Source organism: Gorilla gorilla, chromosome 10 (assembly GCF_029281585.2).
Source record: "Gorilla gorilla gorilla isolate KB3781 chromosome 10, NHGRI_mGorGor1-v2.1_pri, whole genome shotgun sequence".
NCBI classification, from domain to species: domain Eukaryota; kingdom Metazoa; phylum Chordata; class Mammalia; order Primates; family Hominidae; genus Gorilla; species Gorilla gorilla.
This window is the reverse complement of record NC_073234.2, coordinates 136,312,954-136,327,502: the sequence shown is the minus strand read 5'-3', so window position 1 is coordinate 136,327,502 and position 14,549 is coordinate 136,312,954. Positions and strand designations below refer to the sequence as shown.

General features: G+C 42.5%; 1 protein-coding gene across 5 annotated transcripts in view; it reads left to right on the top strand.

Moving 5' to 3' along the window:
- The window catches only part of SPPL3 (signal peptide peptidase like 3), a 137,815-nt gene that overhangs the window by 625 nt on the left and 122,641 nt on the right, over positions 1–14,549 (top strand). Inside the window, exon 1 of one of the 5 annotated variants that reach the window (XM_063694409.1) lies at positions 58–289. The exons of 3 other annotated variants lie outside the window; for them this stretch is intronic. In XM_063694409.1, coding sequence (XP_063550479.1) covers positions 132–289 — 158 coding nt within the window. In that variant the 5' untranslated portion in view covers positions 58–131. Of the gene's footprint in view, positions 1–57; positions 1,676–14,549 lie in introns of those variants that run through there. One more of the 5 variants, XM_055358174.2, reaches the window with a different exon arrangement.

Sequence of the window (14,549 nt, the reverse complement as noted above, 5' to 3'; positions counted from 1 at the left end):
GGTTGGGGTGCACGCCCCCCTCTTCCCCACCGGAGGGGGCGGCTGGCGCGCACGGAGGGCGGTGAGTGGCCGGGGACCTGGCGTCCGAGAAGGGGAATGGAGGAGGAGGCAGCGGCGGATGTCATCTGGCTATGGGTGGAGCAGGTGATGGAGAAGGGGAGCATGACCCCGGGGGTGGGAATCCCACGGATGGGAAGTTGAATCCGACACGCACCCCGGAACTGACTCGTGGGGGTGTTTCCTGGGCAGGAGGACTCGAAAGGGTGGAGAGAGGCAGGCCAGGGCAAAGGTGGGCCGCTGGGCTGAGAGGAAGCTCTAGTGAGAACAGGTGATAGAGGCAGAACTTCTAAGTTGGGAGAGTGGAGCAGCCGCCGCAGCTGCGGGGCCGCCGCTTGGCTCTGGGACAGGGAGCGCAGGGAGAGTTGGTGAGGTGGGCAGAGGCCCGGGAGTGAGGGGAGGAAAACTGCGGGGGGAGAGTCCGCGAACCTTGGAGGGGAGTCACTGGTGAAAAGGTTGGAAGAGGAGCCTGAAGAACCTGTTTCCTTTTCCTTCTGGAAAAGGAATTCGTTGGTGACGGTGGGGCATGGGCAGAGTCTTTGTAAGGGTTGGTACTATTATTTTCAGAGGAATGGCGCCCAGGGCCAAGTGTGGAGGTGGAGGACCTGCAAGTTAAGTTCATTTCTGTGGGGCTTTTAAAGTTAGTAAGTAGCTCGTTCAGGGCCGAGAAGCGAGAAGCTACTGTGTAGTTTATGGGGTGACAACCTACATACCCGGAGAAGGGAGTGCCAGGGTTTGGGGGAAGGAACATGAGTGGTTTCCCTTTAGCATGTAGAGGTGGGATATTTGCAGGACGGGTTGAAGGAATGATGGCAGTATCCATGAAGAGTGGAAATCGGGTAGTGAGAAGGAAGTCATAGCTGGAGAGTGAGGAAGCAAGAAATGGCATGATTGTAGGAGTGGGGGACCTGATTGCAATTTAGAGAAATGGTTTGAAGATGGTTTACTCTTGAAGCAAATGTGGTTTGGGACAGAACTGTAGACATTCCCTTCTTAGAAAAGAGCATAATAGAACGGGACGAGCACGGCGTGTGGAGTTGGAAGACCTATTTCGGAGGTCCGGTTTGCCACCAACTTGCTTTGTTGATACGACATGGTAGTGAGTTCTTCGGTCCTTTTTCCTTACCTATAAAATAGAGGGAATTACCTTTTCCACAGCCTGTAAGGATTAAGTGAGTACATTTAGAAAGCACTTGGCAAACTGTGAAGTGCCACAGATCTTACTACATTAATTATAATTATCCTAGAGAAACATCTAAGAAATGGGTAATATCAGAAAATAAGGAATGGTTTTAGGTAGAAGACTTTGAGTGGATTATTTATAGTGTTAGAGGTTACAAGTCAGTAACTCGTTGAGTCTTCACATAGAGAAAGGGAGTTGGGGATTGAAGATGATAATTCTTAAGAGAACTTCATTGATGTATGTGCAATCTCAAGAAGAAGGTAACTGAGAGACAAAGTAACCCTAAAGGAAGAATTAAAATCTTGGTGAACACGTGCTCTAAAAAGAGGTTTAAGCTAATTTCATAGTTTTGCGTGACAGCTGCCTTTCAGTAGCAGGTCGTAGGGAACACAAGATTACAATTTCAGCTTCCTTCTGGACGAGTAAGAAATGAAGGTAAAGGTGTTTCTGTCATGCCTTGTGGTTACTCATCTTGAGCTTCTCATACTCTGGCCCTAATGGCTGTGGCCCTGAGAGTCCTAATGGCTGCTTTGCTGTTTTTACTGTGCTGTACAGAGGCCATGGATGGTTGAAAGAATAGAAAACTCAGTGGTCAAGAAATGGGGAAAATGAAAATGTTTTACTAGGTAGGTTGGACACACACGACTCTGACATTAGTTGGCTCTATTAAGGAGGGATTACTTTGTGAAGTTTGACAATTTACAAATTTATTCTACTAAAATATTTCCTTCAATGTCAGCTCTGTTTGCTTTACAGGCAAAGAAACTCCTTGAAATCGGGGAGCTTAGCCCCTCAATCTTTAGCAGGTTTTGAGATGAAGAAAATTTTTACATCATCTGGAGAGAGGGTGGCATATAAGGGGAGACTGGGGAAAGCGGGCAGTTTCCTTTTTTTTTTTTTTTTTTTTTTAGGACGGAGTCTCGCTCTGTCACCCAGGCTGCAGTGCAGTGGCGCCATCTCGGCTTACTGCAGCCTCCGCTTCCCGGGTGCAAGCAATTCTTATGCCTCAGCCTCCCGAGTAGCTGGGACTACAGGCATATGCCACCATGCCCGGCTTTTTTTTGTATTTTTAGTAGAGATGGGGTTTCACCATGTTGGCCAGGCTGGTCTCAAACTCCTGACCCAGTGATCTGCCCACCTCGGCTTCCCAAAGTGCTGGGATTGCAGGCGTGAACCACCGTGCCCGGCCACAGCTTCCTATTTAATAGTTGTTCCTGATTCAACTGACTAATAATATAATAAAATAAGGAACTATACACATGGCATTAAATATACACATTTAATTCTCACAAGTTTGTGAGGTAGGTGATATTTCCCTGTTTCACAGAGGAAGAAACAGGCTTGGGAGGCCAAGTGATATGTTTAAAGTACTTCACTTGTGATGCGTTATTTTGTTTGACATGAATTCTCCCATCATTTTACTCATTCTTATTGAAATATAAATATGGAAAAGGTATTCCAGTAGTCTATGTAGACTGATTTTTGGATTATCTGTCATTTTGCAGTTATCTTTGACACTCTTCCCTTGGCTTATGCAAACAATCAAGAGTTGATTACTTTTTTTTTTTTTTTTTTTTTTGTGAGACAGGGTCTCACTCTTTCGCCCAGGCTGGAATGCAGTGGCCCGATCTAAGCTCACTGCAGCGTCTGCCTCCCAGGTTCAGACAATTCTCCTGCCTCAGCCCTGCAGGTGGCTGGGACCACAGACGTGCACAACCACGTCTGCTAGTTTATTTATTTATTTATTTTGTATTTTTACTAGAGACAGGGTTTTGCCATGTTGCCCAGGCTGGTCTTGAACTCCTGACCTCAAGCAGTCTGCCTGGGATTGGCCTCCCAAAGTGCTGGGATTACAGGCGTGAGCCACCACACCCGGCAATTGATCTCTTTTTTTTTTTTTTCCTTGAGACAGGGTCTCACTTTGTCATGCAGGCTGGAGTGCAATGGCAAGATCACAGCAGCGCCTCCAGGGCTTAAGTGATCCTCCCACCTCAGCCTCCTGAGTAGCTAGAACTACAGGTGTGCCCCACCACGCCCGGCTGATTATTGCATTTTTTGTATTGTGTTTCGCCATGTTGCCGGTGCTGGTCTTGAACTCAGCCCAAGTGATCCGCCTGCTTTGGCCTCCCGAAGTGCTGGGATTATAGGCGTGAGCAACAGTGCCCGGTCCTGCTGTTTTTTTTTTTTAAACAGACTTGCACTTTGTTTGTATGTGACCTTTGGAAAAACCAAACTGTGGAGACTGTTGTGCCACTAAAGATTTGTCTGAGGACGGACTCGGTGAAGAATATAAAGGCATATGCAGATGGGCTCCCTTAGGATTTTTGTATAATAAGACATGTAAATTATTGGCAGTGAGTTGATCATTACTGGAGCTGGATGATGAGTACATGGAGGTTTGTTATTCTGTTGACTTTTACATGTTTAAATTTTTCAGAATAAAAAGTTTTTTCAACAAGGCCCTTATATGTAAGTTCATGTGTGCTTGCTCTCTTCCTAGCAAATTCTATCAAAATCCTGTACTCAAGGGTTCAACTCATTCTGCTTAGCTGTGAAGCATTTTCTGACCATCCCACATGAAAATGATCTTTTTTTTTTTTTTTGAGACAGGGTCTTGCTCTGTCGCCCAAGAGTGCAATGGCATGATCTCCGCTCACAGCAACCTCCGGCTCCTGGGTTCAAGCGATTCTTGTGCCTCAGCCTCCCGAGTAGCTGGGATTACAGGCGTGTACCACCATGCCCCGCTAATTTTTTTGTATTTTTAGTAGAGATGGGATTTCACCATGTTAGCCAGGATGGTCTTGATCTCCTGACCTCAGGTGATCCTCCCACCTCAGCCTCCCAAAGTGCTGGGATTATAGGTGTGAGCCACTGTGCCCAGCGATCTTTTTATTTTTAATACTTACAGTTCGGTCTGCATAATTCCTTCCTTATCTCATGTAAATGCCTAATCTAACTGGATTGTAAACTCCTTGAGAGTAAGGACCATATGACACTAACCTTGGTTCTCCCATAGTACCTAGCACATTGTAGTACACGTAGCCCCTACTGAGTAAATACCAAGTGGTAAATATGACACTGAATTTCAGGATGGTTCATCCTTTGTTGAAAGAATATTAAACATAAGGAGGATGCTACTGAGTGAAAAATAAGTGTTTATAACCCATGTACTTATCAAAGAGGGCTTTTTGTGACTTGGTTTCCTCATGTACCAGTGCTGCAAGAATGAGGAATGCCATCCTTTATTAAAGTTCTAAATAAAAGCTATTAACAGAATAAGTTGAAATAATTGGTAGTAACATCAGAATCTTTATCACAATTCAACTACAAGATTCTGCTTATAACCTTTTTTCTCACATACACTGAGGAAGTAAAAGAATGCATGTGAAAACACAGATTGAATGTGCTAACTAGACTTTTATTAATTTGAGAAAAACACCTTTCTTCCTGTGTATTTATGAGCAGTTTTAGTGTAAGTTCTGTGAGAAACAGGAGCTCGTCTCTTGATGAAGCAAAATGTGGTACTTATATATAACTGCTATTGAACCCCTGCTCAACATTACTAATGTTGGTGTGAGGGAAAAGGAAGTCAATTTATTTGAACTCCTTCAAGTGAATTTTGTTACCAAAATGCTATCATAATAACTTGTGTATTTTCTATGTGATAGAGTTTTACAAGCATTGCTAAGTAAGGAAATTGAGACTCAAAGCATGTAAGTAACTTGCCCAAGGATGTAAATGGTAAAGGGCTCAAAGTGAAGATTATCTGACACCAAAATTCTGACACTGAATCTGTCCACTTAATGTTTGCACAGTGTTGACTGTAAGCCAGCCCTCTTTTGCTTGAGTTCCTGTATTAGCCTCTTTGCTGGGTTTCTTCCATTATCTACCTGTTGGTACCTTCTTGGCCTTCTAACAACCTAAGTCAGATCTTGGCAGTTCTCTGCTTAAAAGTATGGGTTTTGGCCACACTTAGAATAAAACCCAGATTCCTTAGTGTGGTTCTTCATGGTTTGATCTTGTGTGTGTCTCTGAGGGATGACAGACGATAAACAAAATAAGCTACATAAGGATAAAACCCTTTCTGTTTTTGGTACTCTGTCCAGTGCCTGGCATTTAATAGATATAAATAGGTGGCTGCTCTGTGCTACCCATCTTTTTTTTTTTTTTTTTTTTTTAAAAACAGAGTCTTGCTCTGTCCAGGCTGGAGTGTGGTGGCGCGATCTCGACTCACTGCAACCTCCGCTTCCCAGGCTCGAGCAATTCTTGTGCCTCAGTCTCCTGAGTAGATGGGACTACAGGCAGGCTCCACCATGCCCAGCTAATTTTTTGTAGACATGAGGTTTTGCCATATTGGCCAGGTTGGTCTCGAACTCCTGACCTCAAGCAATCCACCCACCTCGGCCTCCCAAAGTGCTGGTATTATAGGCATGAGCCACCACGCCTGGCCCATGCTACTCATTTTAAGATCTAATCTCAGGGCTGAATTATATTGAGGTGATGTATTGTTGTGATAATGGACATTACATGTCAGGTATTTGCAAATATTATTAAACCTGAGAATGACAAATAACACAGGTCTGCATATCTAGTGGAAGTCAGTTCTACTTTTGGATTACTGTTGTGTATTGTTGTATCTGGTATGATCATATCCAATTGTAGCTGATGGAAGTTTTTCAGAGAGAAAGTAGTTGAAAATTTGTGTCTAGCATTATAGAGTTTAGAAGATTTGCTCATTATTATTATTATTTTTTGAGACGGAGTCTCGCTGTGTAGCACAGGCTGGAGTGCAGTGGTGCGATCTCGGTTCACTGCAACCTCCGCCTCCCGGGTTCACGCCATTCTCCTGCCTCAGCCTCCCAAGTAGCTGGGACTACAGGCACCCGCCACCACGCCCAGCTAATTTTTTGTAATTTTAGTAGAGACGGGGTTTCACCGTGTTAGCTAGAATGGTCTTGATCTCCTGACCTCATGATCCACCCACCTCGGCCTCCCAAAGTGCTTGGATTACAGGTGTGAGCCACCGCTCCCGGCCCTTGCTCATTATTTTAAAAACATATTTTGCCTATAGTTAAAGTGCTATGATAATGTTGTTTGGGTGATGTGTGATTTAAACTAAAATTAGCCAAAGTTAACACCATGAATTTATATTTAAATCATTTTCCTCAAGGTTTTTTATAAAGCCTTCAGGGGGTAAAGAAAGCTGGAGAGTGTACCCTGTCAGCCTGTAAGTATCAGGTAGTACTATCAATTTAAATGCTTAATGATCATTCATTTCTCAAAAAGATTTCTACGTGATCATTTATTTTAGAGATGACAAATGCCATTGGATTGTGACGTGTCATTCTATATAATTGTATTTTATTTCAACATTAATAACATTAATTATTTAGTTCTCATCATTCATATCTGTTTTATCAAACCATCTCGTGAAAATTTAGAGACGTCCTAAAAAGAGAAAGAGAGTGTTGATAACCAAGTGCTGTTTTATTTAGTTGGCTGTTTTTGGCATCTGAAACTTTGTGTGACTGCTGTCATGGCAGTTCGCCATAAGTATAATTTGATTTTTAAAATTCTATAATCTATTTTTGATGTTTCTAGACTTTAATGGTTCCTTCTTAGGAATTAAAATACTGATTGTATGTGATGTATGTATAAATTAAGAAGTGTTTGCAACTTTCACTTTCCTTTTTTTTTGAAACGGAGTCTTACCCTGTCACCCAGGCTAGAGTGTAGTGGTGCGATCTCAGCTCACTGCTGCCTCCACCTCCCAGGTTCAAGCAGTTCTCCTGCCTCAGCCTCTGAAGTATCTGGGATTACAGGTGCACACCACCATGCCCGGCTAATTTGTTTTCTGTATCTTTAGTAGAGACAGGATTTCACCATGTTGGTCAGGCTGGTCTCAAACTCCTGACCTTGTGATCCACCTGCCTCAGCCTCCTAAAGTGTTGGGATTACAGGCATGAGGCACCATGCCTGGCCAACTTTCACTTTCTATAATGTATTTTCTTATCCTCACTTAAAGAGTTAGAGGCAGAATACTTTCTTCTGGAATTTTAACGTCTGAGGTGCTCAGAGGGGCTCTAAATGATCAAATTCAGTTTTACAGGGAAAAATCTAGTTAGTCCCAATGATCCTCTCAATGAATTGTTACCCCTCAGATTTTATTAATAAGTCAAACTAGGGCCACAGCTTTAAATGAAACAGCCCCACTTCATTGTTGTGGAACGACTAGGTTGAGCTCCTAAGAAAAAGTTTTTGTAGGTATCTTTAAGGTATTAGACTAAGGAGTATGCCTTAGCCTAATAGAGACCTTATGGAAAATCCCATTTCTTGGTTTGTAGGGTTTTCTCTAACCTGGTAGGAAAACTTAGTTATCTCTCTTTTGGAGTTACAGCATGGATAGTGAAGAACCACCAAAGGATTTTTTTTTTTTTTAAGTGCTCTGAAATGGAGATGTATCCTAGTTGTTTCTACATATTTTGAATTGTATCGAATATAAGTGATTATTCAAAAAGTATTCAGTTGTGTTATGCCACTCATTAAATTTTCATTTGAAATCTTGAGATATGAGCACCTCATTCTGTTAACGGTTTCTTCGAATCAGGAAATCTTTAGTGTGAGGGTGGTTTTCATCTCTAGTTAACTGTGACCTAGCCATGTCTTAGTCCTAGTGTTGTATTTGGTACAATAGTTATGCCTGTTGTACTTCACAGGGTCGTTGTGAGGATTTAGTGAGATAATGCACATAAAAATGCTTCATGCATTGCAAAGTGCTCCGTGAAAGCACGCTGTTTGTTCTGTACATTATTTGTTAGAGCCAGATAGGTTCCAGATAGAGTTCCTCACTATAGAAATGACTTTTCTTGTTTCACAATTTAGCCAGCACTTAAACTTTGAGATGTCCTTTATATTGAGAATGCCACATAATGCTATATAAAAAGAAATAATAGTCTCCAAATTGTCACTGATTTCTTAGTTTCGTAGTCCATGGCTACATTCCACAAGAAGAAAGATGATGAATAAAGCTATGTTTCTTTTTTTTTTTTTTTTGAGATGGAGTTTCGTTCTTGTCACCCAGGCTGGAGTACAATGGCGCGATCTTGGCTCACTGCAACCTCTACCTCCTGGGTTCAAGCGATTCTCCTGCCTCAGCCTCCAAAGTAGCTGGGTTTATAGCTGCGCGCCAATACACCCGGCTAATTTTGTATTTTTCGTAGAGACGGAGTTTCACCGAGTTGGCCAGGCTGATCTCGAACTCCTGATCTCAGGTGATCCACCCACCTCTGCCTCCCAAAGTGCTGAGATTACAGGCGTGAGCCACCATGCCTGACCTGTTTTTTCATGTTAGTTTTATCTTGATTTTGAAGACAGTTTCCTTCATAATCTACTTAAATGAAGAAAGAACAGTAGAGTGGATGATCCTCATCTTTCCCTGCTTTTCCTTGGAATGCATGGTACGGTTTTCTACCCTTCTAAAAATGCCTGAGGAGGAGCTGTTAGCAGGTTGGTTTGTTTGTTTGTTTGTTTGTTTTTTTGAGATGGACTCTCACTCTGTTGCCTGGGCTGGAGTGTGGTGGCACGATCTCAGCTCACTGCAACCTCCGCCTCCCAGGTTCAAGGGATCCTCCTGCCTCAGCCCCACTAGTAGCTGGTATTACAGGCATGCGCCACCACACCCGGCTAATTTTTTGTATTTTTAGTAGAGACGGGGTTTCTCCATATTGCTCAGGCTGGTCTTAAACTCCCGACCTCAGGTGATCCACCCGCCTCGGCCTCCCAAAGGGCTGGGATTACAGGCATGAGCCACTGCACCCGGCCAGCAGTTTATCTGTTTCCTTATCCCACACCATGCCTGACAGGCACACCCACTTCCCTTCATCTGAGGCCTCAGGCTTGGGCTTCACTCTTGACCTAGATAGGGCAGGTGTAGCAAAGAAAGTTTTGTTCATTGCTTCTTCAAGCTAGTTATACAGTCATTGTGACCTACGTACAGTGCCTGACATTGTTTTGTTGTTTAAGTTTTGTCTAGACCTTGTTTAGCTTGACCTTCCAAACTTGACTAAATCTTCAAGCTTTGCCTGATAGCCTTTGACTGTATACTCTGACTTTATAAACTTCTGAAATTTACACTCATTTCTTTTTTTTGTTTGTTTTTGAGATGGAGTTTCGGTCTTGTTGCCCAGGCTGGAGTGCAGTGGCACCATCTTGGCTCACCGCAACCTCTGCCTCCCGGGTTCAAGTAATTCTCCTGCCTCAGCTTCCCAAGTAGCTGGGATAATGGGCATGTGCCACCACGCCCAGCTAATTTTGTATTTTTAGTAGAGACAGGGTTTCTCCATGTTGGTCAGGCCGGTTGTGAACTCCTGACCTCAGGGTCATCTGCCTGCCTCAGCCTCGCAAAGTGCTGGGATTACAGGCGTGACCCACTGCACCCGGCCCCCTACACTCATTTCTTATAACCGCTTGCAAAAATACTACTTTTAGAAGTAAAGATTAGTTGTGAAAAACAAATACCTTTGCCACTGATTAGTGCAAATGTTTCTAGAAATGCCATCTGGGACTATGGCTAGGCTGGCTAGAACTAGTTGAAGATTTGAGGTAAGAACAATTAACCAAAAGGTAAGAGTATGGAGAGGAAAAAATGGAAGACCAGAAATTGAGGCTTGGGAAACTCACAATTAAGAAATGTCAGGAAGAAGAGGAATCAGAAGAGGCTCCATCAGAGGTAGGATAATTAGGAAAGTGCAGTGGCGATGAAAAGGCATAAGAGAATTTTTAGGGGCAGGAGTGTAAAAAGCTACAAGGATTCAGAGAGAATGAAGAAAAAGCAGGCTATTGAATTTGTAAAGGAAGTCATTACTGAGAGTGCACTGCTAAGATCAGAGTAGTGGGGGTGGAAGCCCAGTCGGGTAGGTCATAAAGAAATAAAGGCATCTTCTGGGTACTGGCCATTTGTTTGAGATGTGAAAGACTTGAGGAAAGAGAATGGTTGGTATAGACAGCAGGGTCATAAAGGTCTTATTTTTGTTTTTTATAAATAAGGGAGATAATTGTATATTTGCAGGCAGGGAGAGAAAATTGATCTCGGAAAAAAATATATTTTTTTTCACACCATTCTCCTGCCTCAGCCTCCCAAGTAGCTGGGACTACAAGCGCCCGCCACCACGCCTGGCTAATTTTTTGTATTTTTAGTAGAGACAGGGTTTCACTGTGTTAGCCAGGATGGTCTCGATCTCCTGACCTCATGATCCGCCCACCTCGGCCTCCCAAAGTGCTGGGATTACAGGCGTGAGCCACTGCACCTGACCCAGTATTTTTTTTTTTACTGTAGTTTCAGTTTAGAGATTTCTACCTTTTAAAGAATTATTAAGGGTTTCAGTTAGGGGTTGTAAAGAGAATTTCAGAGGAGTCCTTAGTGTGTACATTTAGTTTTTGTCTCTCTTGGTTTGTATATTACCCACTAAATTTTGGGTTGTATTTTTTTTTTTTTTCCGAGACAGAGTCTCGCTCTGTCACCCAGGCTGGAGTGCAGTGGCACCATCTCGGCTCACTGCAACCTCTGCCTACCGGGTTCACGCCATTCTCCTGCCTCAGCCTCCCGAGTAGCTGGGACTACAGGCGCCTGCCACCATGCCCGGCTAATTTTTTGTATTTTTAGTAGAGACAGGGTTTCACCGTGTTAGCCAGGATGGTCTCAATCTCCTGACCTTGTGATGCACCCGCCTTGGTCTCCCAAAGTGCTGGGATTACAGGCGTGAGCCACCGCGCCTGGCCTCTAATTTTGGGTTGTATCGTATTTTAATAGCCTTTGTGTTTTTTATTGCTGGAATATAAAATCTACCCTCTACAATCTGACTTTCAAAACAATCTGGTCTTATAACCCTGCTTCCCTATATTTCCTTTAAATATTACTTGTTACTTCAGCCAAACTGGGTTACTTCTGTTTCCTCTTTTATGTACGGGGACTCTTCTGCCTCGTTTGCCCTTCCAAGTCTCTAAACATGTTGACTCCTACCCATTTTTCAAGGTCTGACTGCAGTGTTTTCCCCTTGCTGTGGAGCCTTCTTTCTGATTGGCCCAGGAGAAATGTTCTTCTGATGCCTACAGCTCTTTATCTGTTCCTGTCATGTGGGCAGCACTGAGGATTTTCTGACCTTGTATTGAATGTATTTAATATGACCATCTTCCCGTTTTGACAATGAACTTTGTAAGGGTAGGTTCAAAGCCATTAATTTCATGGTGCAAGGACCTACAGATAGTAGGTGCTCAGATTTTCTTTGTAAAAGAATGAATATTTTAGGGGTGAAATTTGTTAGATGCTGGATTTTAGAATAGAATGTCTCCCTAAAAATATGGTGACAAGGCACATGGAAGAGAGGAGAGAACATCTTACTGCTCTTTGAAGGAAGTACAGAAATAAAATGGTTACTGTCAAGTTGGTTCAAGTGTTATGTCCAAATTTGCCTAACTTTCTAATATCCTGACAACACGTGGAGAAAGAAAGGGACTCAGCTAAGGGAGACATTTACAAAGGGCCACAAGCGCTTTAGAGCGCTCTTCTTCATTCAGCTTAGTCTTCTTGAACATGACCACTGACTCACTTATAAAAGTATAAGTAAAATATAAGTTTATTTATACTTTATATTTCCCAAACAGCCACTTATTAAATATGTGGCATATATTACTTGTTTCCTAAAGTGGAGACACTCAGCTGCTTTTTTTTTTTTTTAGAATTTGCAAAACAGTCTTAGGGAAAAAAATTTCAGTAACATGCTCATGTGAAAATATTTTGCAGGAAACATCTCGAGATATGAGTAACTATAAGCTGTATGTAAACTAGCTTTTGAACAATGTAATATTTCTCTCTCACTACTATTTCAGGAATTCATAGTCTTTGTATTACGCTTTTGTTTAAAAAGCTAAAAAAAAAATTTTAATAGAAACTTATTTTGCCGTTTTTTTCTCCTTTTTCTAAAAGTGTGTTTTCTTTTTCAGCTCGTTTCTTGTCCTTTGCTTTATAATTATTCAGAAAGGGCAATTGAAAAATCTCGTGGCCTGATGTGTGCATATTTTAAAGTTAATAGATATAGCAGTGCCTCAATCTTAGGTCAGAATTAAATAACACCGTCATCTGGAATAGGCATAAACCAGACATTTGGGAGATTAGGAGTTAGTTTTGTTTTTGAACCTTTGTATGCTTTGCAGTGGTGAAAACTCACAGGCCTAAGGATGATGTATTAGGCTGGATTCCTGGATAGCAAAGGTTATAAAACCATGGGCAGATGTTATCAACCAGCTTAGGAAAAAGGGAATAACAAGTAGAAGTAGGGAAGAAATGTGAATGGCAAATGTGATTGAGCAATAGAAGCAGAGGCGAAGGTTAGAGATGAAGTGGAAAAAGGAGGCAGCTACCAGAAAGTAGACAGCTAAACCACAGTCATTGTGTAGCAAAGGTGCAGATGGCCCAAGACATCTCTGGAAATCCACCTTTGTGTTCAGGTTAGATTTACCAAGTTGATAATGAGTCAACCTTTAGTGATAGGATAGATAGTCTTAGCTTGTCCTGTTAGCTGTTGAGAGCATCGAGTTTCGGCTTCACAGCTAGATACCTCGGAGACATTCTTGATTCTCATCAAATAAGTCAATAAGGCCTGTTGACTTTTCGCTCCGTGTTTGTGTGTATATGTAGAATATTATTTAATATATTTTAAATTTGCTTCCTCTCCCTTCTCCTAAATTTTTGTTCCAAGATGACCCTTCCCTTTTTTCCCTTAAAGTTTTGAGGACATGAATAATGTTCATGTGTTTATCCTCAGTGGTCTGGCACATAGTTTATTAAAAGTGAAGATTATTCTGGATTTGATTTTTTTTTTTTTTTTTTTTTTTTTTTGAGACGGAGTCTGGCTCTGTTGCCCAGGCTGGAGTACAATGGCGCGATCTCTGCTTACTGCAACCTCCGCCTTCCAGATTCAAGCGATTCTCCTGCCTCAGCCTCCCGAGTAGCTGGGACTACAGGCGCCTGCCACCACGCCCAGCTAATTTTTTGTATTTTTAGTAGGGACGGGGTTTTACCATTTTGGCCAGGATGGTTTCGATCTCTTGACCTCGTGATCTGCCCGCCTCAGCCTCCCAAAGTGCTGGGATTACAGGTGTGAGCCACCGTGCCCCGCCCTGGATTTGATTTTTTGAAAATACCCTGAAAAAGTAAAATTTTTTATTTTATTTTTTTGGGATGGAATTTCGCTTTTGTTTTCCAGGCTGGAGTGCTATGGCGCAATCTCGGCTCACCACAACCTCTGCCTCCCAGGTTCAAGTAACTCTCCTGCCTCAGCTTTCCCCAATAGTTGGGATTACAGGCATGCACCACCACGTCCAGCTAATTTTTTTGTATTTTCAGTAGAGACAGGGTTTCTCCATGTTGGTCAGGCTGGTCTCGAACTCCCGACCTCAGGTGATCCACCCACCTTGGCCTCCCAAAGTGTTGGAATTACAGGCGTGAGCCATCGCCCCCGGCAAAATTATTTTTTTTTCAAAGTAAAGTGGAAGAATATGTGATGTCTTAAATTGCTATCAGTCCTCAGTTAAGAGCCTAAAGGGACAAGCATCAAACATCGTTTATGCTTGTCTTATGTTAAGTGAAAAACTATTATTCAAGGTGTTAGGCTGGACCTACCTTCATAACAATCACTATTTAATTTGTAGGACCTCTTCATAACACAGTGGGAGAATTGGTGACTATATCGGTTAGCTATTGCCACAATAACACTGCATGACAAATTATACCAAAACTCAGTGGATTAAAATAACAATAAAATATACTTATGAATCTACAGATTGGCTGGTGCAACTCTGCTTCTTCCGATCTGTAAGTTGGTTGAGATGACTCTGCTTCACATGTGTTCATTTTAGGCCCAGAGTGAATGGGCAGCAGCCACATAGGGGAAGCTCTTCTCTAGGCAGTGCCAGGGGCACAAGAGGGCAAGTGGAAACCTGCGAGACCTCTTAAGGTTTAGGCTTAGAACTGGCACACTGCCATTTCTGCTCCATTCTTTTGGCCAAAGCAAGTCATATGGTTGAAGCCAAAGTCAATGAGCCACAAAAATAAATCTTACCCCTGTTAGTGGGAAGAACTGCAAAATCATATGGCTAAGGAGTAGATCCTGGAAAGGATGAGGAATTAGCGCCTGTAATGCAGTCTACCACAGTTAAAGTTCCCTCTTCTGTTTCAATAGGGCTACTTATTGCTTTTTCATTCTCTTCTAAAATGAAGCATTTCATATAGGCACATTTCATAGAAGTCCCTTTC